At 32.2% G+C, this 24,653-nt stretch overlaps 1 protein-coding gene across 1 annotated transcript in view; it reads right to left on the reverse strand.

Annotated features, from left to right (window-relative positions):
* LOC136030161 (serine/threonine-protein kinase Genghis Khan-like) overlaps positions 1-24,653 on the reverse strand; it is a gene marked incomplete in the record, with an annotated part of 195,824 nt that overhangs the window by 75,905 nt on the left and 95,266 nt on the right. The window contains 9 exon segments of the mRNA XM_065708888.1: positions 1,892-2,048; positions 3,694-3,777; positions 6,870-7,060; positions 13,108-13,161; positions 15,794-15,891; positions 17,036-17,287; positions 21,076-21,200; positions 22,896-23,045; positions 24,231-24,409. Coding sequence (XP_065564960.1) covers positions 1,892-2,048; positions 3,694-3,777; positions 6,870-7,060; positions 13,108-13,161; positions 15,794-15,891; positions 17,036-17,287; positions 21,076-21,200; positions 22,896-23,045; positions 24,231-24,409 — 1,290 coding nt within the window.

Consider the following 24,653-nt stretch of genomic DNA (forward strand, 5'->3'; position numbering starts at 1 on the left):
TAAATTTTCATAATAATAAGCAACGTCACACATTTCCAAAACATTTTTTCTACCATGAAAAAGAAATTCAATATACAATGAAAAATATAAAAATTTATTTTAACTATAGTTCAGGGAATTCTCTATCTGGTGCAGTATTGCTAGAGCCAAGCATAAATCAAGAGTCTGAAAGGGAGGCTTTTGTTTTAAGTTTGAGAAAATTGAACTTGGGTACAGATACAGTGACTTTTTACTCAACAAACCTTTATTAATCTTTACTTAATTGTAATAGGCTAAACAAGTTAAAGAATGCAGAAAAAATAAAAACTATTTTGTGTTTTCTTAGAACTGTTTTGTCTGGAATTATAAATCATAACTGCACACGCAACGTTTGTGTAATAATGACGACAATAATAATAAACTCTGTAAAGGTTGAAACTGTCGACTAAGGGACAGCAGCTGGTCCCTAATTTTCTTCATAACTAGAGAAAATAATCTTTTTTTTTATAGAACAAGCAGTGTGAACGATGACATAATTTTACATAGGACCCTGGTATGATAAATAAAACACTGATTTCAGAAGCAACAACTTTTGTACTTATTTACAGACGTCCCATTTTAATTCTATATTTTATTGTACATCTTTCATTTTCATTTAGCAGCTTCATTCTATTGAATTTTAACGAATTTTATCACGTGTTTTATCACACCTAAATTCGTGATTAGAATATCGCTTAGAAGATATTTTTAGCTTATTACCCAAAAACTGGTAAATAAAACCACCTCTAGAACTATAATAGCAACCAACAGCAGTAAAATACTTTTTCGTTACATAAAAAGGTTAGGTAAATATAAACATATCCAACTTCCGTTTAATTCAACTATTTTGCAAACCGTTTTTATCTTTTGCGATAGAAAGAAAATTATGAAAAACAAGAGTTTAAACGGGAAGTGTTTAATCTTGAAGGTTATATGTGAAATTCGGCAAGGAAGAATTATGTGGTTTCTGTCCTAAATGTTTGCAATAAAGGCTGCTTTTGTGCCGATATAAATTATATTAAAATGCATCGGGGAATTGGCACTATCATACTTGACATTTATTTTTATCATTGGGATTTATTTGAACTCTAGGTAAAAACATTGAAGACGAGGAAACGCTGATGCTTGGGGAAGTACTCAACGAATTATGCTCTATTCAATATCTGAACATAAGACCTGATATTTAAGGAAAATTAGGGATGGAAAGTTCATCACACAGGTTACAATTTTCAGTAGATAATTAAGAAAAAGAAAATATGGTATAGCATATGCTTTGTGTCAGAGCCTTCGTCGAAAAAAGCAGCTAGTTCCTTAGAGGGTGTAGCACTTGAAAAAAATAAATAGCATATATAATATTTTCTAAACACAAATCTACTAAATGCTCAGAAAAGTCACAAACTGCGATACAAGATTTCCTTTATACTGCTTAGAAGAAAATACCTTAAAAAGAGAGAGAGAGATATTACCCCGAGAAGTGAAAAACTTGTCCAAGGGTGTAGCAAAAATACACTAAAAAAACAAAGAACTAATTAAACTATAAGACATCTAATACGGATCGCACATCCTAATCTTTACACAAACTTTACAACAACAAAAAAGTCAACATCACTACCAAACTCAATCCCCTAAGATGCCACAAAGAACTATTCAATGATTTATTTACAGCCCCCCTCTCCTCCAAAAATGCATAACAAAAGAACATCAACTAAAAGCTAAAAGCTAAGAAATTGAACATTTTTTTTTTACCTCTCTTTAACCATAAAATTTCATGTTGAAGATAAAAACGAGAAAGGAAATGATTGTATTTTTTTCCCTGGTTGAACTACTTCAGTATCACCGTCATGAGGTTTTACATTCAAAGAAAACAAATTACCATGCTCTAGGGGAAAAGGGCAGGAAGAAGGAGCTTTTTCCCGACATTGAATATGACAGTAGAAATTACAGCCTTCACAAACAACTCCTTGACGACAAAGTCCCACCATCAAGGACGTACAGTGGCCACATTTCATTGGAGAAGGAAACGTCCGAACCTAGAAACGATGTTCTGTTACAACCTTAATAAGGAAGGGATTGGCAAAAATTGGTAAAATCAAGTAACTAAACCACAGATGACAATTAGGAATGAGCCTCAAACATTCCAAGAATTTCTTCAGGATAAGATTTTTAAAATCCCAAAAATTTATGGCAAAACGTAGCTAGTTTAAAATATTTACCAAAACTAGCAGGTAACATACAGCAAACTTACAACAGCAACTTAGAAAATCAACAAGACAGAAATTCCTTTTTTTTTTTTTTTTTTTTTTTAAGAGAGGTTAGATTAATATAGAATAATAGTAGCCAATCGAAACACACGAAGAGAAATTTATTTAGAAACAGTAGCATGGATGTCATTCATACCATTTACATTAAAAATGAAACGCCCAATAGCAATTCTCCCAGGCAGAATAATGCAATTAAACATTTAAAATATTTTACTACTTTTTACTGAGAAATGCTATTAGGTATTGGTTAATATCTTAATAAGTATTTTTTTAATCCAGTCACTTCTTTATTCCCACTGAAATCACTCACAATTGCGCGTAAAAATACTTCTATGGTGCTCAATCGCAGTAGTATTAATTGTATATATAGACATTGTTTTTTTTTTAGTCTTAGATTTTATCTAATTTTAGATTTAATAGATTATTTTATATTTTATCTCTGTTCTTCGTCTACATTTAGCGTTGAAGACGCCTTGTTTTATGCAGGCAAAATATCGGCGTGGTTTAGCTTGTCTTTTCCTTGTAATGACCATAGTCCCATTTGTTTCTTCATCTTGATATTTTTTTTCATTTTTGCATTTGTCATGGCTAGCCAGTTTGGCTTGGGATCTTTTAAATAACACGTATAAAAAAGGTAGAACACATCCCTACTTAACTCCTGATCCAAAGCCGGATCAAATACTATCCTTCTTTCCTACCTAAGCCACAGGATAATTATTCTTGTACCTAGATCTAATCATTTTAATGATCTATCTGTTACACTATACAAAGATATTACATTCACTTAAGCTTTCCATCAGCTGAATCTAGTGACTGTTCATAGTTAATAAAAACAACTCACTGTGGGTTTGAATTGAAAGGATCTGATAGTTTGGATACTTTTTAAATTTTAATCCAAGAGTAAAAATTTAGTCGAATCATTCTCTACCCTTCCTAAGACCACGTAGTTCGTCTCGTAAAGTTTTATCAAAAGCATCTCTTTGTCTAATAAGTATAAATATGCTAAATAATTGGTTCATACAGAAATCAAGCTAATGACTCTATAATTACCATACTCACTACGGTATTAGCACCCAAGGCCTTATTGTTTTCCAACCCTTTTACTACAGTCTCTAACTCTTCCTCCCATAATAAACCGTCACACCCTTCCAAATTGTCAAACTTAAAATACCCTCAAAATTTGCTGTCCACCTCTCTTTTACACATTCTTAATAACTAATTAAGGCCTCATTCCTACCTTTAATTGGGACAAATTTCGATTAAAACTGCTAGATTCTCAAAGAATGCTCGATTATAGAATCTCCGAGTTTAGAATCTTTTAAAGCGGTTCGCAATAAAACAAGAAATATTCAGAGAAGAGTAGATCAAGCTGGAATAAAAGAGAAAAAAGGAAGAAAAGAATGTTTCTTCATACTTGAAACAAATGCGTCCGGTTCCGGAGAAGACTACCCGTAGAAGAAACTGATAACATTGTACTTCGTCCATCTGAACCAGATTCCTGTAAAAGATGGTCCAACTTCAAAAGTAAAACTACAACTCTGAAAGCGTAAATAACAAGTAGAACAATAAGGAATTCTTTTTTTAATTCTAAAGAATCTCTTAAAAACGTTATTTAGCTTTGAAGCATAATTGAATGAAACACCATCCTAGTGTTTACAAGAATAAATTTGCGTAAAACAAGTGTGCACTGTTATGATTTACCATCACTTTAGATTTCCATTTAAAACTTCCAAGAGAATTTTCAACAGTAGTCCAACCTTGATATTATGTTTAGATCATAGCTGTTTACATGGCACCAAAACAGGAACAGAGGGAAGATAATGGGGCGAACACACAGGGAGTGATGCCTTAAAGACGTCTTGGTATAGTGATGCACTGTAATTGAACTTTTGTTTACGAAAACAATGTTCTTGTGATCATTAATTCACTGCACAGGCTAATGAGCGTATTTACTTTAAATACAGACCATACATATTTGTGAATCCCTTCCTTCATCCGGTCGAGTCCAGGCAGAAACAGAAAAAGAGCATTGCCACAGACAACGATTAAAACTAAAACAGTTAATTTTAAAGATTATTTCTTAAAGAGAGAAGAGAAAAATTAGGCCTTTACGATATGCATCCTAAATATTGTCCTTTATCGCGGCTTTATCCTAGGTACATGTTTTACAATGGTGCCATGAGACGTCTTTTATGTTAGTTGACAGGAGCTCATTTCAAGTTCTATTCCAGAGAAGTTTCACTAGCTTTTTTTATGGGGGGGGGGTTAAATTTTTGAAATAGTGAAGATCGGGATCAATTGCATATTATCGACTGTGTGTATTATTTAGGGATGTTTGGTACGTTTTTAGGGAGGGAATCAACCGGGACATATCGCCACCAATGTCCTGGGTGGGCATACTAAAAACGATACCGTATTTTTCTCATATCTACCATATATGATTTTAATAACGTCGTCTATAGATTTAGGAATAATTCCCATTTAAAAGAGGAGAGTTAACCATATAACAGGAAAGAAAAGATAAAAGGGGAACTTGCCACCTTACTGACGTTGATTCCAATGACCCACCTCTTGCTACTAAGAGCTTTTTTGTGAGTGATAAGGGGTGGACAAGTAAGAATTGTACTATAACTTGGGTGAGAGGCAAGAGGATAATAAAAAAAGAGACTATGTGCAACCATGGTATCAAAATACAATGCCTGAAATATCACAGGAATAACTAGGAGATGAGGTTAAAACTTGTTTATACCTTAGGAGAAGGAAAGGGGGTTCTGACTCCAGTTAACCTAGACATTATTGTACTGTAAGTTGCTAAAAGATTTTGAATCCATTCACGGTTAACTACTGAGGTAAAGCAAAAGATACTGTATGTTGCCATTGCCATGCTATTATAGCGTATCTGCACTTTCTTGTTAACGACTTCGAAGATAAACTTGAAAGTTTATTTTTTTTTTGTTGGGGGATGGGGGGGGGAGGGCATTTAAATCTCAAATTTTTAAATGGGGAAGCGACAGAGATGGGCTAAATATATTTTGTGTCAAATCTGTCTGAAAGTTTTGGCACTTTAAGCCTTTTTGGGACTAGAATATATTTATAGTGAAGCAGTAATCAAAATCGAAACACGATATTTACCCAGGTTGATAAAAAAGCATATCCGCAATGTTTCAAGAACAGCTTGGAAGATCGAGTTGAAACTTTCAGGGGGTCCTGTGGGGTTAAGGGGACCTCAAACTTCGTCATGAAGAAGGTGCAAAAGTTCAATGAGTGATTAGTCAAGTTAAACTTAGAACAAACAGAAATGACTACAAACAGGAATAGGACTACAGCCCATAGGCCTTCCACAGACTATAGCGTTATTTACACCTTACTGAAAACAAAATATATTTTAAAAAATCTCTTTTTTTATTATTACTTTGAAAAATCAAAGAAAAATGGCCAGACTTTCAGGTAACATAAATATATATTAAACAATCAGTCTGCTTTAGCTGATTCTATCAAGTCACCTTGATTATTGTGGGTATTTTAGTTATTTCTTTGTCTTTCAATATTCTGACAAATAAAAACTACCATGTTCAAACACATATTGTTTTCAATAAAACACAAATGATACTCAAGCCATTTCGAGGATTCAACATTGAAGGGGAGAAGCACCACAGTTATTTGTAAACCTTGCTTAAACTTGTGATAGGATTTTTGTTGTTGTTGTGTTGTTATTGTTGTTTGACAAGTAAAAAACCCTCTGTCTGAAATGCAAATCATTTCCAGTAAAGCGCAAATGACGCTGTGGTCTTTAAAAGGCTTAGGTGGTCGTGGCCCTACTGGTGTTTATGGTCACTTCTGTTAGATTATAGAAGGATAATTAATTTTAATTTCTTTTGGTTTTATGATTAGCTTAATCATTAGTTCACCGAAACGAACTGTAAGTAAGGAATGACTCGGGCCAATAGTAAGCAAAACTTTTAAAAAAAGGAAATTTTAATAACAATTAATACATTAAACAAATTGGATTTTAAGCTGATTCCAAAGATATAAAATTTATTAAGTTTAGTGATAACCATTAAAGCCTACAAGAGTAAGAAAATCTGCCTGATTTTTGATAAAGGGGAAAACAACTCCCAAGCTATCCCAACTAAAATCACACACCTTTAAAGTCAGCGAACTAGAAAAACCATAGTGTAGAGGTTACCTAAAAACTGTCTTTTAGATAAAAACTTTCATCTAAAAACTGTTGAATTTAGCAATTTTTTCAACCAGAAAATAGATCACAGATCCGTGTTTATTTGTTGTTTTGTTTTTACAAAAGTAATTTTATCGAAATGATGGTCCAAGAAGGACGAAGAGGGCTCATCCGAATAGAAATTAGAAGTTCCAGCGACCAGAAGTGACCCAAGTAACCAAAAGGACCAAAAGTGACCAAAGGAAAATTACTGTAAGTATAAAAATAGAAGGATTATATGCAAAACAGAACACAAATACAATTCGACATATAAATCTATTGAAGGACCACTGCATTGTATTTACAACTGCAGGTCACTTAGTAATTGTTTACCACGATCGTATACCTCCAAATTTAAAAAGTTAAATACTAACCTTGTGAATAATTTCAGAATTATAGGGCCTCAGATAATTAAACGGTGCTGACGATCTTTGTGAATCTTCAATTTGAGTTGTGACTGGGGGAGTAGCAGGGGTTATGAGGTTTTCATTATTGCCAAGTGTATCTGGCCGGAGAGATGATTCTTTAAAAAACTGATCCAAAAAAGAAGGAGAACGACGATCAACTATAATACAAGACAAGATTATGTATATGCCTTTCAAAAAAATGTGTAAAAATCAAATTTGTTTTAACTAGGCTATTCTGCAAATATCTAAAATATAAGCAAAATGTATAACAAAATATAAATCAGATATTTTGGTTGAGTATTTGGTACAATTTCTAATATACAAGAGAGTTTTATACTTTTCCGTACATTCACCAAATACGCTGAAAACTTTTTAATGAAGTATATAAATATAACCTCAATATAATAGATAAAATATCCTGTCAAATGTAATAAAAAGGATGAAACTTTTTCTTTAATGAAATACAGGCTCAATATAACTGTCTCAGCAAGTAAAAATTGCATGATAATCACAATGTGCACTTGAATACAAGGTTCGGTTACTGAATTCTATTCGCTAAAGTTTTTTGGGCACTTCACTCGATGCGCATTGTGTAGTTTATTCTTAAATAAAAAGAACCACTTTCATGCAAATTTGAAAAGCTAACCTATATATAAAAGGATTGAGGCCTGAAGAGGAAATATTTGCTTTAGTCCGCATTAACAAGGTTTTAAAGTATTTTGAAGCAATTAAAATTTCTGGTACAATTTTCATGGTTGCATTTTGTTTCTTTATTTTTTTTTCACAAAAATATTCTACAGCTTATCACATATCATTGTTCTAAGGATACATCAAAGTTTATTTATAAGAATAAAGCAATTCCACAAAAACAATAAAATAACCTTTTAAAATAAAATAACCTTCTTTAAAGCGTTTTTGATCTACAACGAAAAAAAATTAGGCCTTTTCTAAGGCATTTGTATTTCTCCAAAAAAATAAGAACGCTTTATTCGGTAAAAGTATATGCATCAAACATGAAAAAAATCACCTATTTCATTTCTATAGCACATTCCTGAAGATTTACACATGCAGTAAAATTAAAATATAGCAAAAATCAGCATGCTTCAACTGCATAGCAGCAACAATAGGTAAAACAAGAATAAGAGCATGCAAAATATTTCAACAATGAAAATTACTTATGAAAACCGCAGAGGAAATAATCACTATTGGTTGAAATATGCTGCATTAGCAAAAGGTGAGTAGTCTTCCTATATGACTAAGGACGACGTAAGAATGAAAGCATAAACATGACCAAGGACTTTCAAGACAAAAAAGAAAAAATAATCCATGGCCAAATTTTTGATTTGTCATTAAATAATTTGTTATTACATACATCTTATATTTGGTTGCTTCTCTTAACTGGATAGACTCAAGGAAACTTTACAACCATTTAGCACCCAAATCTAAATATTTATTTTATTATTATTTTGCTTCATTGACCTACAAATATGAATTTCAGTTCTCTCTTGATGTTGTCACCATTCCTTGTATTTTTATACAAGTGACAGGATATTCAAATTTGGTTATCGCTTTATCTTGCCCTTTCCTGAAACATTCAGACTCCATAATTGATTAAATTGACTTTTTTAATCTATTTCGTCAAGACACCTGGTTGACTCTTAATATGGTCATAAAAAAATTACAAAAATGGGGAGGCATTCTAAATCGCCTAATAATCAAAGGAAACACTTAAACACTGACCATCTTAATAAAACAAAAAGGCAAAGTTCCGTGATATATTCACATTTTTATTTGTCATGTATATTTGTCTCATATATAACATGAGTTCCTGGACCACAAACATATTACCAGCATAAAAAGCTAATAAGAAAGTTTAAATTTAGTTTGACCCTAAACGATTTCAAGAAAGTTCCTTATTTTAACGTCTCCTTTAAAGGTAACCTAAATTCATTTATAACAGTATCGATTTGACAAAGTAATTAGCTCTCATACCTTAAAACAGTCACAAAAACAGCATAATCTGTAGCTAACGAGAATATGATAATGCAAAATCGAAAAATAATATTCTCATATAGTCGTCCGGAGAATGAGAAATTTTTAATTTCTAATTCTGACATAATAATACGTGAAAAACACCTTATTTTTAATCCATTGAATTAATTATTGCTTATTCAAGTCTACAACTGAATATGCAATAAATAGTTACTTTGATGTCCAGAAAAAAAAATGTGTGGGACCTTAAGACAAAAAACACGTCAAAGCATTGATACCAGATACTGACAAAACGCATTTCAACCATCGAATACGTTCCCTTTGCGGAAACTGGTTGGACTAACCTCGGATTAAAACAGACTTAAACCCATTCTCCATGTTCAAAAATATAAATCAACGCCAAAAATATCCAGGAATGTTCATGTGGTTTTCCACCACATGACTGGAACACTAAAATCAAAACCAGCGAGTTTTATTTCGATTTCTGTCGCAACTGGTTGTTCAACCATTATTGGTTGGTATAATGCTAAATATTTGTCTGGAATGCAATCATTTTTAGTAGAAACTAGCAGCATGCCAGTTATAAGGAGGCAATCAGTCGTAATAAAAAGAAGATGCTTACAGCTATAAAAATACAAATACAGGCATATCTTCACTTCGATCTACAAGAGAAAGCAGCATCTAAGGAATCATACAGGCGTTCAGCTAACTATACTTTGATCTATATGAATAATATGTCAAAACAACAACGTTGAAGTACCATGAACAACGAAAATGAATTCTGACTATTTTAACTGGTTCAGTGGAAACATGGGCAACTATATATATATATATATATATATATATATATATATATATATATATATATATATATATATATATATATATATATATATATATATATATATATATATATATATATATATATATATATATATATATATATATATATATATATATATATATATATATATATATATATATATATATGTATATATATATATATATATATATATATGTATATATATATATATATATATATATATATATATATATATATATATATATGTATGTATATATATATATATATATATATATATATATATATATATATATATATATATATATATATATATATATATATATATATATATATATATATATATATATATATATATATCAATTATAAAAAATCAATATTATACTTTTAATGAAAAATGCCTTTATATCCATCTTTGCAGTTTTTGGTAGTAGCTACCGCAAAATTTAGTAAAAAGAAACAAATTTAAAAGAAGGATGAAATATCAGTAGACAAAATAAGCTGAAACATATAACACGAAATAGCTTAAGAAGGCGTGGTTTCCAGTCTTTGGGAGTCAAGTGTTAATATTGTTAATATTCCAAATTTTTATGGATGAAAAGTATTACTAAATTTACTTAGTTTTTATTTTATTTTATTTTTTTTATGGTTCAGTGTGAGAACACTGACGAAAATATGGTACTGTCCTAGAAACTCCGTAATTTTGAAACAAACAATAGAGAAACCCTTAAGAAACCGCAATTTCCAGGTATGAATAGACCTATCATAGGCCAGGGAAGAAACAAATTTGAATTTTGATGCCTCTGGTACTTTAATATTCTGGCAATGTTACCATTTTTACTCTGAGTAACTCTCGACTGCTCAAAGGAATAAAAATAACCCAAATACCTACTCTATACCTGTTTACTTCTCAAACACATTTTACGGATAATAATGAGTATCTTTTTAAACTAATTTAACTTAATCTAACATGAACTTAGCTTAATGTTCTTATTCAATTTTTTTTTTTCATTAGAAAAAATCAATGAACAAACAGTTAATACTACTTCCTTGAATTAAAAAAAGGATAGAAAAGAAGAAGCCTTTGTGACATTGCAAATTCCTATCTGGGTACATCAATAATTTAATAAAGTACGGTCAAAGGTATACAAAAGGATTGCAACTTTTCGGCTGACATTATTCTAGCGTAGAAGTTCTTTCCAGAATAAAACCCTATAGATACATCAATTTTCTTCTTACAAGACCAGATCAGTTTATGTTGGTGGTTACAAGGAATATATGTAGATATTTCCAGTCTTCGGCTTAATCGTAGTCTATCTACGCCATAGAATATTTGGACTGTGACAAAACATAAGTTTACATGATTTACGACGGCCAAAAAGTCAAACTCTTACAATTAAAAATACATCTGTGATAAGAAAACAACATGTCGAGAAAATCTCCTATAATTTTTTGGTAGGTATATTGCTACTGGATTCTAGTTTGAAGTTTATAGTAGCCCTAGATACACCATTAAGGCATCTATGATCTAGAATATGGAATCTAACGAAATGTCCCAGAACAGGTTAGTTGGCATTGCCGTACTGAGTGGCTCGAACCAGTTCCCTCACAGAGAGTAAAGCTTTAAATCTCACCCCTATGATGCATTATTATATGTCCCTTATGAGGTGCCCTTATGATGCATGCCCTGTGAAGCAACCTAAAAAGATGCATCCGGAGATTGTCTGGCATATGCTCTTCTTATTTCTTTGGCCCCATCCTTTTCGGCAAACTACATGTTCCTAAGTTGTATGGACAGGTCTTAAAACCTACTCTAATTTCTATTTAAATACCGATTCCTTTTTTCTTAATTTGGGTTTTTCCGCCTTAGAAATAACAAAGATTTGATTGACCTTTTCTTTTAGCATAAGAGCATATTTAGCTTGGAAACAATATACAATAACTAAACAATGACACATTATTACACACTATTTTCACTGAAACTTCAGTGTCAAAAAAGTTTCGTTTTTGTTTTGTTTTTTCTGAACAATCTTTATTTTATTTCTTGAATATATTTTCAATATTTTTTTTTTGTTTTTGCATTTTATTTATATATATATATATATATATATATATATATATATAAATATACTATATATATATAAATATATATATAAAAAAAAAAAAAAATATTATATATAAAAAAGCAACAAATAACGAGAACAGAATAATCATAACGACAGGTTCAGACACAACAGTAAATAAGTCTCTCATCTAATAAAAATGGCCAGGCAGTTCACACCGAATCATGGCATCTTTAAAATTAGAAGCAAGCAAAGTTATCACTATTTTAGATGAAAATTGTCTCTGTAATGTGGAGATGTCAGATAGGGCATTTAGGTGCGACAGCGAAAATATACAGAAAAAAAATTACAAAAATGTAGGGACAGGATGGAAAAAAGTGAGATACTTAAAGAAAATAAAAATGTAAATTCTCAGACTATGCAACTGTTTTGATAGGAAACCATTTTCCCAGTGCGTCTGAACTAACTATAAAAGCCTATTAGGAAAAAAAGGCAAACTAAAGGGGAAAGAGAAAAGAAAAGATTACAAGACTTCGTCACAAGCTCGGACAAGTTAGTATCGGACACGGTACTTAAAATGCGAAGGTATATAATACATAAGCTGCTGTGCTTTTAAAATCTAAATAAAATCGTAAGAACCACCGTTGATTAAAAGGACTGAGACAATAGGGAAACGGAAAATATACATAAAAAGGTTTACAAAAATGTAGGGACATGATATTCTTTCATTTTCTTTAGAACTTAACAAAAAAAGAGGAAAAAGTTTACACCCCAAAAAGAACTTTTTTGTATATTTTGCTAATTCCATTGCCCTTTTTATTAAACAATAACTGCTAAAGAACTGCAAATTCTCTGCTTTAAATTTCATATTTGCGTAACGGTTAAGGTTTCCATAGTTTTTTTTATTAAATCTATAAAAAAGTAAGAGATATTACTTGAGACGTCCACTTTCAAACGAAAACTTAAGTTTAAATTCCAAGTTGTCTCTAGAATCAGTAAAAAATAAAACGAAGTTATCTAGCAGTGTTAGTAGAAACACCACCACTGATAACCATGAATAGCATATCCTTAAAGGCCCCCACACAAGAAGATGGGGATTTAGGTCTGTACCCTTTCCCCTCATCACAATCTTGTAATTCACCCTTTGATTTTTTATGTTTCCATACAGTTGTCAAATTGTTTCCTTTACTCGAGTTAGCCTCCCTTTTCAAACTCCCCCTCGGCAAGAAAGGGTACTTACGATTTTTCATACATATATTCTAAAGCTACACAAAAGCTGAACATAAATATTTAGGGGAAGACTGGGGAAATAATGCAGATACAAAATTACCAGTGCTAAGAAGGCGTGGCCGTGTAAAGCTTCGTTCTCTGTCCCGAAAGCCGGCTGCATCATAATTATGAGAAAGAAGAGTAATTGAGTAACAGGATAGGAAGTAATGACACCAGGCAAATAGCAAGCGCAATCCAAAAGAGTCGTCTAGGATAGCCACTCCGAAACTTTGGTGGCCCGCGCCCAGAAGCTTAATTGGAAACACACAGTGAAAAGATAAGGAAATAGTTACGCTTCTGGACGTCACAGTCGATATTATTCTCGTCATCCCCTATGCAGTGCCAACTGCGATTATCATTTTTTTTTAATTTTATTTCCTTTATCATAATTCAATGAAGCACTATGCCTAATTGTCGTCAAAAGGGCATTAAAGACATTCCCAGCCAATGCCAGTAATGCCAAATAAGAATGTCACAGCGAGATGAATGTTCCTTTTCAAGTAAATTACAAAGATGTAACCTTCAAAAGGCTTAACAATTCTCACATAAAGGAACATGGGTTTAAATATGAAATTTACAGAAACAAAATTTTCAATTATGAGTTTGGGATAGACATTTTGCTTCTAATAAGTAGAATCTAAAATGATACGCCTATCTTGCATGTTATCTAAATGAAAGCGATAATTATCGCAGCATGTTCATCCCCAAAATTATGATCAAGTAATTTGACTTACTATAGAAAGTCTCCTTCTAAGTCTCCTCGGGGACCAAATGAAAAAATTAATGCACAAGAACGAAGATATCTTGAACAAAACAATTTTTTTTCAGAAGTCTCAGAAACTTGTTTTTAAAAGATTTTTTTTTCTAATTCTGCGATCTCAAAATAAAATATTTTTGAGCAAGTAAAACATAGAAAGTGATGGAGTAAACTCCAAAAAATTTGAATACCATTTAAGTTGGACACGCGCATATTTATATAGGATACATAGAAGTTACTACTTTTTTTGGTCAAAGTAGTTATACATCTAGGTAATTCTGATTAATTTTTTTTTCAATTTATGAAGATAGTCCAGCACCTGATTTTATACTCCTTTCACATCTATTAAAATAATATAATATACTTCTTAACGACAGCTTTTGGCATTTAACTTAAAAAAAAAAATGTATATCTGAAGAGAAACCAGTTCCAAAATGCAACTGATTATTACAGAAAGTAGGGTATTAGCTACTTTCAGTACTTAAATAACTATGGACAAAATCTGATCACAAGCAACAGCTAAAACTAATTTTTAGAAAAGATTCATTCTCGGTTAAACTGTCATTTTGCGGAATTTCCATATTTAAATCCTTACTTGACTAAAAACAAGAATTATAATTACATCTAACAATAAATTAAAAATATTTTTCCTCAAATGGGCCTATTGTGCATTACAGAATGTTGGCACTGTAATTTCGTCATCTTTGACAGATCTTTAGCCAAGGTCAAAATTCAATTTTTATTTCTACAATATTAACTTGAGCTTCTTTTATTCTAATCATATTTAACCCAGCTACCTTTCTCTCTACAAATATATTGCCACAAAGGGTTAAATATGATCGATTCTATATTCTGTTTCTAAAACCTTCTTTAACAGAAGCCGTTGTTATATTCTCGATTTTGTCAGATATTCCAGCTAAGTTACACGGGTTCAGTTCATTAGCCATGCACTAAAGACTTGACCAAATCAGGGGTAGAGTCAACCTGGTTTCTAATAAAAAAATTACGGGTGTCAAACGACACTGAAAAGTTGCGATTTTTACCTAATGATTCCATTTACTTAACACTTGTTTTGTCGTCTAAACACATCTGTTCTCCCAACCTACTAAATGAAAAGCTTTGGAGATAATTCTAAGTTTAGAAAAACAGAAAATAGTTGGTTGTAAAAAGAATAGCAGCTAAAATGTAATAGCAATAGTATAAGCAGCTTTCACCAGTAGACAAACAGAGCAACTAAGTGAGTGAGAGAGGAAACTAAAGAACAAAACTGTGAATGTTATAGTAAATGTTTTTTTCCTATCACAAGACATTAGAAAGGGGCATATTCTAATAAGTTTATTCCCAATTTTTGGAGAGACAAAAAAAAATATTATATACATATAATTTCTTTTGACAATTTAGTTATCATTGAATAATTGATTCTAAAAAATCATTTTTCTTTTAAAATATAATCATGTTTAGTCACTTATTAAAAACAGGCACGCATCTAGGATTTTTTTTTGGGGGGGAGGGGGCAAATACAAATAGCCATGGCTGTTAACTTTACATGATAAAGAAGTATGCAGTCTCACATAAAGAGGAGAAAAAGGGGTTGTCAATCCTAGAATTCCGTCGTACTCGGTACAGTCTCGCTTGAAAGAAGTATATCAAAGGTAGGATTGATAATGGTGACACATAGGTGACTTTGGCATTGATTCAATTCAGCTTGGAAATGCACTTTAGCTTCACCAATTACATTAAAACACTTAAAATGCACTCCTATTGTGTATTTAATATAAAGAATTAAAACTTCAGATCTGACTTTGCGAAAAACTCAACAACGAGGAGAGTTTTTACTATTTTTTAAAGATTCTCACTTGAATAAAATTGTGACAGTTTAAAACACAAGGTTTAGAGATTTTATCAACATGATGATGTATACATCTTTTCAAAAAAAATTCTGTATCCTAAACTGAAAAGCAAACAAAAACCATAAAATTGAGTAAATTACCATTTTCGACTTTCCGAGAAAGTTCCTTGATATGCTGATCTTTTTTCTCTAATTCTCGAGTCATTTGGTCCTTTTCAAAATGAATCTCCTTAAGTTGCCTTAAAGATAGTACAAATTAGAAGATATACCCGAAAAATACTAATACAAAATATCCTAAATTATGGTATACTGAACAAATCTCACAACAATTGCAATTTAAATTTCAGATAAGAAAGAAAACGAGAACAGGTTTTATGTTGTAAATTGGTCCAAATAAGAAAAATATTTCGAAGGTTCGTGAACTCATCAATCTATACAGCTAAGTAAAAGCGGTGAAATATATATATATATATATATATATATATATATATATATATATATATATATATATATATATATATATATATATATATATATATATATATATATATATATATTTTCGTTGACCCCATAAAACCCCGTTCTCGTTTTTCTTTTTTCTTGGTTTTTTCATTCTTTATATTTATAATTATATATAGAAACCAGCAATAAGCCTATACATGTTATACAAATATTTAAAATAAGTCACAGTACCCTACCCCTCCCCCAGAAAATAAATCAAGCACAAACAAAGTATTGCAATTAGGTCAAATCGTGTTCAAATCAAGAATACACTATCAATAAACATAAAATCAATCTAAGACCAATCAGATGGTGATAATGAGATAATGAAAATACAAATATTTCTCTCACTACATTCTCCTTTCCAGAGCTTCTTGGGTAATCCGTTATCATCAATAATCAATTTAGAGTTATATATAAAATAAAAACATTTAAAAATGCATAAAAGGCTGAAGACAGACTTAACATGTTTCAGCGACTTTTTAAGAAGAATTATCCTGCTTTCATAACAATGCGTAATAAGCTTATCATCGTTTTCTCCTTTACAAGTTTAGTTTCGTCTAAAATACCACGCATAAACATTACTGGTCTTGGACAAAAATTGGAAAGGACCCTAAGGTGGTCCTATCCATCTGCGCATATCAGAAGCCAGGTACGTAGACAATTTTATAATTCCAAATATTAAGTAATTTTAACAGGTTCTTTCAGCTTCTAATTACTCTTTTCTTTGAAGGGTAATGTGGCAGAAAAGAACATTCAGGACCAAGATCAGTTTAGCTTCAATTATAATCAAATTCAACTTCAAGCTATGTAAGAATGAGAAATATCTCCTGTCAAGCAGATAAAAAGAAAACAAAGATAAAAAAGAGAAAATTGACTTACTTTTGTAGAGCGATTAGTTCAGATCGTGTACTGCTAAGCTCCGACTGTATAGATTCCTTTGCAGATATTTCTGAACTCAAAGTATTCTGCAAAGTTAAAAGCTCCATCTTGTCAAGCTTCTGACTTCGTCTGTTCTTCCAATTTTTTTCATTTGAGTTCACCGTTCTATTTGATTTCAAAGATTCTAGATCGTCGGTCATCTTGGTTGTAAGAGCTTGCAAATATGTTCTTGCTTCTTTTTCATCACTTACCCTAAAGATAAGTAGTCCAAATCACAATGAGTTTACACTACAATAAAGTAATTTCGACGCTCAAAACATGTCGTGCACACAAAATACTAAGCGTAAAAATTGAAATGTATTCAATCGCTTACTATTGGGATCGCATTAACGAAGTCTACTTTAAACTTAAGATGTGGATTTGTTGCCAAGTTCAACAAATGTCTACCAAAACACCTGAACAGGGTTTGCAATTAACCGCTTAGCATTAGGATCGATGTCTTATAAGACTGGAAAAATGGCTGAAGCCTCAAAATTACCCTTAGTGCTCTTTGCCTTTTCAAGAACATCATCCGTGCGTACCCCTGCCTTAAACACTCAAATTGGTCTCGACTGATATTGCTAGCGTTCTTCCAGTATATTACTATAGGCGGTACAGCTAAGATTAAGAATTAGAAAATAGCAACCAATAACAATGCTAATGTACTTCATATTGTCATTTAATTGTCATCAGAACGTCTGATTGCATAATTCTATATTGAGGGATATCCACTGGCGATAAAAAAAAAACTCTACGATCATTTGGATTTCTTATACAGGGACATATTTCTTTTTACCCCTATATTCGTGGCACCAGATACTTCTAAGTATCTAATATGCCGCTATTCTTTTAGGTCGTTTGATCAAAAGGTTACAAATGTCTGTTTAATTTTCTTTTGAAATAAACAACAGAGGACCCTCTACGAAAAATATCTTTTTGTTCCAATTGAAAGTGCGGAGTTGAAAGAAGTAGTTCTTCAAATGCTTATTTCTTGGCGTATCAAGAGTAACACAATGTGCCCCCATGTCGGTCTTGTAAGTTTGAAAAAAATTTGCTCTACAAAAGGAGGTGAATTCATATACTTGTACAAAACAGCCATGGGCGCTACATCGAATGTTTTACTGAGAGACTGGAGAGAGGCGGGGCAACGGCTAAACCTGCTTTATTAGTCTTTTTTGTGGATTCTCTGAATCATTTTCATGTCGGGAGCACTTGTGCTCCCGATTTACAATTATGGCTTGTATGCCTTTCACTTTGCTCTGATAACTTTTTCGCAGATGTATTGAAGCAATGTTTGTCCTTGTTACCTGGATCCACCTGGACACCTGGATCCACTTCGATGGAACATAGCTTGTGGTAGTCGACTATGGTCTTCTGGTACTTTTTTGCAGCTTTCTCAGGCCGTTCGAGGAAAAAAGCTATCGGTTGCCACAAAGCAAGGGCATTTCTTAAGCCACCCAATCTCCTTTTTTGGATCACCAGATTAGCCTCTCGTGTTTTGTTTGTTGTTTTTTTTTTCCCCAAGGAACACGTAGATTTCCACGCGCAATAATATCAACATGGTTACTTATGAAGGCATGAGCGTGATCCTCAAAGGAGTGTGGTTGCTGTAAGAAAGAGGTCTGACAAAAGCTCTATCATTTTAGTCCTAAAGAGGATTATCTAAAGTAAAAAGCCAAAAAAGCTGATGGGAGCGAGTCTAGAATCTTTTTTAAGGATTAATGAATTTCAAGTACAATTTTTAATTTGGATTAATAGTTACAAGCATTGCTTTTTATGCAACTTTTGAAAATAATTTATATTTATGACTCTTAAGGTGCAAATTTATGTTGCGTTCATAAGAAATCAGATGTCTTGTATAATTTGCAAATTTACTTTTAGTTTAAGCCTGATTTCTAGATTATATAAAAATACTTAAGTTAACAGTTACAGGACTGGCATTGATTTTTTTTTTTATTGTCAAATAATTAATTTTTCATCCATAAACTTGATCTTGACTTCCAAGAAAGCAAAACTGATTGCGGTAGTATATTTAGGGCATATAATGATTTAGATTCAATTTTTAACTTTATCTGGACAAAAGGGAAAAACAAAAAGTCACGATCAGAAACAGTTATAATAATTCAAGAATCATTCTTCTTGACAAAAAAGATTACCAAGTACCGAAAATAAAGGCTATCTATACAAAGTCATCTAACATATACCAATTTTAGGCATAAGACTAAACATATAAATAACAATTGTAAATAATAAATCATCCTTTTAATCTCGACTCGGGCAGTACCGTAAAGTTTTCCATCATTACTGATGAGTTTTTTCTTTAAAAAACGCAGCTTTTTCTATGCTCCACCTAGTACACATACGCAAGACAGCACCCATAACACGCAGTGTAGCATGCTGGAACATATTCCGCGATATTATTACATATCTTTTGTGCTTGTTATGTCATGTTTACGAATTTCCTTTACGAGAGAGACACATAGGGGATCAATATTAATTTCGTATAATTATATTCTATTTCGATAATCAATAATTTTGTACATTTATATTCCATTTTGATATTCAGTAAAGATATAGATCACGTAGCAATCAAATCGCTACCTGACAATCTCCATCAAAATAATGTAATACAGATTTAAGAGGCGTTCATAGCAAGTACAGAAAATTTTAATAAGCAAAAGTTTTCAAAACTTTAAGACATTTACTTTGATAGTAAATGAATGTTACAAAGACGTGATTGTGATTTTCGAGTTGGAACTTAAATAGCATGGTTATTCTCTTCTTCCTACTAATCAACTTTTAAAGGTCATGGAGCCTTTTTGGGAACTAATATTTTGCGTGATCTTACCCCGTCACTCTGGCATGACAAAGAGCTTTGATATCTAACAAGTTGTCTCACAGCACTTTCTGCTGTTGCCAAGTTGCTCACCGAAGCTACAACTTCTGGCCTTTCCCTGTTTCTTCGAACAATTGTTGTCAGTTCAGCTCCTAGGGAGTCAATAGAACTCCCCTTATTCATATGACAATGCATCTTTCTTGTTTCTAAAACCGATGCACAATCAAGGAGTTTCGTCACATTTATTCCTACCTTCAAATCTGTCTTAAAATCTCAGTTCTAAAACACAGGGAACAGATTCCCCAAAAAGAAGAATCCCTGTCAGATGAGGAGCCCACCAAGGCGCAATTTCTTCTCCCAGACTGTTAAACAAATACGTTATTAAGCTAAGTTACTGATCTTTTTAAGAATTGCTTCTGCATGCGCATCCATGGTTACTCCAAGATTATGTTTTAACTTAATCTTTTTGTACCTCTTCCTAATTCATTTGCTCTAATTCACATTCTGTTTGTCGACCCTTTTTGGAAGATTGCCATCCTTTGCCCCTGATGCTAATGCTCGTGGTAATTGAGAATTGCATGGTTGTTTATACTGTCTTGTTTAATTTTGGTATTATTTAGGAATACATATTCCCACCTTAGAATTCTTTTTTTTTATATACATTATTTACAGGGTGGCTAAATAATTACTTCAACGTCTTCCATGGGGACAAAACTTAAAAATAGTTTAGATATTTGGAATAGCTGACCCTGTGGATTTTTCGACTCGATTGGCGGTAAATATTAGTAGTAAGAAAGCAAATTTTCCTTGGTACACTGTGTTAGTGTATCTTGTATAACTGAGAAGTCGGAATTTGTATATAATGTAAATATAACTTTTGCTATTTATTATTTGTTATTTCTTTTAAGTGCAGTTTCTATCTGTATTTTGTGAAGTCAGTTTTTTTTCTTTCCTCCCTATCGTTCTTTGTTACAAGAGATGAGTTTTACAAGAAATTAATAATTAGGAAATAAAATGTTTGACCCTAAAGGTCATATCTAACAAACTTTTACGGCAAGTTCTTAAATAGGGGAGTTCAGTAGTCTACTCGATCAACTCAATAAAAGAAACAAAAAAGACAAATTATTGGTCAAAATATAAAACCTCACTTCAACAGAGTACATACCATCTAATAATTTCGGTGATTTGAGACTCCCATAGACTAAGTGCCTCCTTTTTTGAGCGGTACTCCTCTAACTCTGTGTCTAGGCCCCGGCGCTCAAATTCCATTTTCTTCATAATATTATTTATCTACAAAATATAAGCATTACAAACAACTAAGAAGAGAAGATGTTAATAGGTACTATTTAAGCAAGAGGGAGGTGATTTTCGCCTAATATTGATTCAAACTGACCACAGCCCTTGACGGGTCACAACGCCATGCACCTGTGATTGAACCTATCTGCAAAACTAGTTAGTCCTAGATTCCGTCATAAATTGATATAAACCATAAACAATTGTGATCTGCTTTCTATTTGAGGTGGTAATTTTTTGGAACAATAAAAACTATAAATTATTGCTTTAACCTCTGGATAGCTGGGTGAGTTACCAGGCATATTCATTTATACTAGATCGCAGCAGAGAAAAAGGGGCGATCGTTGACTTTTGCCAGGGGATATAAGAAATTAGTCAAGGTTCTTGATAGCCGCGCCTTCCCTATTAAATACTGAATCCACAGCTGCAGGCTATATCTTTTGGAGAGAAGAGCAATGCGGTCATGGGAAAAGAATAGGATTAATGAATCAGTTTTTAGTCATAAATTAATTTAAAAACTGATAAATCATAAATTCACATAATTCTGACCTTTTGGGAGGGGATTAGGGTATTTTTCAAAGGGAAATAGGTAAAATAAAAGTAATTTTAGGGAATAACCAGTTAGAACAACCAGTCTTAGTTGGAGGACCAGGATCCTTTTCAAGGTCCTCCAAACCAGTCTCGGGGCAGATTCCTTCCTAGTATTTCCTCTGCGTATGTGAATATTGGATTTCTCAAACATGCATTGAACTTAGCTGTCAGGAATGTGATACGAAAATTTTATACAGCTCAACATCCTAGGTCCGGCTGATATATAATAAAAGTGATTTAAACGTTGAAGGGAATAGGTGGGGGCGATTAAAACAATAGCTTAAGTTGAGTTTCCTAGAGGAAGATTGCTAACCCAGATCGTTACTAGCACAAGAGGACCATTACTCCATAAGTCGCACACGAACTATTGAAAATTTAAGTTAAGTTAATGGTTAAGAATAACGAAAAACAGAAACTTTTCTCGTAAAAAGTAGCAAACATTTCGGAAAGTTTTTACTAGACAAATTTTTTTTCTTCTTCCCAGTGCTACCGTAAATGCCCTGAAATACTAAGAAGTCCAACTAGACAGCAAAGGCAAAGAATTACAGCGAAAAATATTTAGTCAAACACTTCAGAAGAAAAGATAACTAGAAAAATATACAAAAACTAGAACTAGCATCAAATCACGAAGAATGGTAAAACTGAGGTCTTCTCCAGTGCTTCACCCAACACAGCTCAAAACTAAAACGGGTTTGCAATCAAAAGGAAAATTTGACAAAGAGTCAACCGAATATGTTAATTAGTAAAATGAATAGACATTCGAATTTGAGTGAAGATTTCCCATGAAAACTATATTTGCATATAATATACATTATATATAGCATAGTTCAACCGAACTTTCCGAACAGAACGCAACAAATAAAGGGTATTTTTAGATACAAATAATTGATAAATAAATAAACCTTACATTATTCAGATTGTAGATTTTAGTTTATACACTATGTAGAACAACAATAGACATAAATTAAACATGTGAGATAGTTTTGAATTGAAAAGACAAAGTAAAACCGTATGATTTTATTTTCATAAAATTATAATATTCCTTACCAAGAAAATAAAGAGAGAAAAAAAGACATACTCAAAAATAGATTGGCTATATACCTTGTTTAGTTCAGTTGAAAGGCGACAATTTTCATCAACAAGCAAATTCTTCTCTTTTTCATAAGCCCGTCGAGTTTCAGAAAGAACTTCATCATTTTCCACTGCCGTTTCTGACCTCATATATTCAAGCCGCTCCCTCAATGCACTATTCTGAGAAAAAAAAAAATAAAAAATCAGGACTGACATATTTCGTAAGGCATTAATTAGTTCAAAGAAAGAATCCATTATCAGTAAAAAAAAAAAAAAAAGGGAGATCAATCAATTTTAGTAAAACCTGACTTACCATTTACCTGACCAATTTACCATTTGCACTGACCTGACTGCTTATAATTGAGAGATTCAAAATGGGTGATCACAGGGGAGATAGGCAAGGTGAGTATTTGTCAAACTTCACCCATATAATACCAAAAATTCACAAAAAGAACGATACTCCCGAATATTTGAGAAAATGACACCATTCCAACAATTTTTGTTTAAGACCTTTGCCACCTTACCCCCCCCCTCCCCTTAAAAAGTATTTGCGTCCATTTTAAGCGATAAAACTTGCTCTAAAATATCCTATTCTCCAATAAAAAGTAAAATTCCAAAGGGGGCAGATCCTTAAACTTAAACCTTCTACTATGAACTCTCTGTATTTTCTTCACTTAATATAGCGGACACCAATCGTTTCCCAGTTCATGAAAATATACTAAAGCATTTCATCAGAATAAAATTCAACATTCATTCACTCACTCACTCGCTCAATTTCGTCTCTCATTTAGAAATATTCATTAGAATGGCATTGTTAGAAAGTGATGATGGACCATACTATAATGATGCAAAGGAATTTAAAACAGAGACAGAAAAATGAACAACTTGACTTTTGGTACTTGAAAACTGAAGCATTTTATCAGAATAAAATTCAACATTTATTCACTCACTCACTTGCTCAATTTCATCTCTCATTTAGAAATACTCATCAGAATGGCATTGTTAGAAACTGATGGACCATACTATAATGATGCAAAGGAATTCAAAACAGAGACAGAAAAATGAATAACTTGACTCTTTAAGCTTGAAAAAAGATAAAGGATTAGCAGTAATGTTTTATCAAGCCAAGGAGCTGTTTCTGAGAGCTGAAAGGTTATCCATCTGTGAACTTACATTAAGCAAGAAAAGCGATAGGGAAATGAGGATGACTAGAAGAGAGAGGTCACCGAATAGGCTCCAAACGATATTCTCAAGAATGCACATTTAAGATTTTGCTGTTTTTTTTTTTTTTTTTGTTTTTTTTCAATCAAGCAAATAAAGTTGTTTTTTTCGCACAACTGACGACAAAACAGAACCCTTAAATACCTGCTTTTCAAGCTCACTATTGTTCATTTCCATTTGACGAAGTTGCTCTTTAAGACTAGATATATCTGAAGAATATTTGGACTGTTGATACTGGAGCTCTTTTGATAGGACTTCGGCGGTTTCCAATTGCATTCTAAGTCGTCTAACCTCACCATCTACATCAGCGATTGGAATTTCACCTGCAACACCATTAAAAACTAATTTAAAAATATAGGAAACTTGAAAAGAAAGTGAAACATTTCACGGTCTAACAGGGGCCTTGTTGAATTTAAAACTACTTCCGTCTCTAAAAGTGCAGCATTGCATGACAAACTTATAGATTCAAAGAAGGCTTAAATTAAATTTATTTTTCTCTTGTCCGATTTTGAATTTTATTTGAAGGCCTACATATTATTTTAAGTATTTTGCTGGATTATAAAATAG

Source organism: Artemia franciscana, chromosome 8 (assembly GCF_032884065.1).
Source record: "Artemia franciscana chromosome 8, ASM3288406v1, whole genome shotgun sequence".
Lineage (NCBI taxonomy): Eukaryota > Metazoa > Arthropoda > Branchiopoda > Anostraca > Artemiidae > Artemia > Artemia franciscana.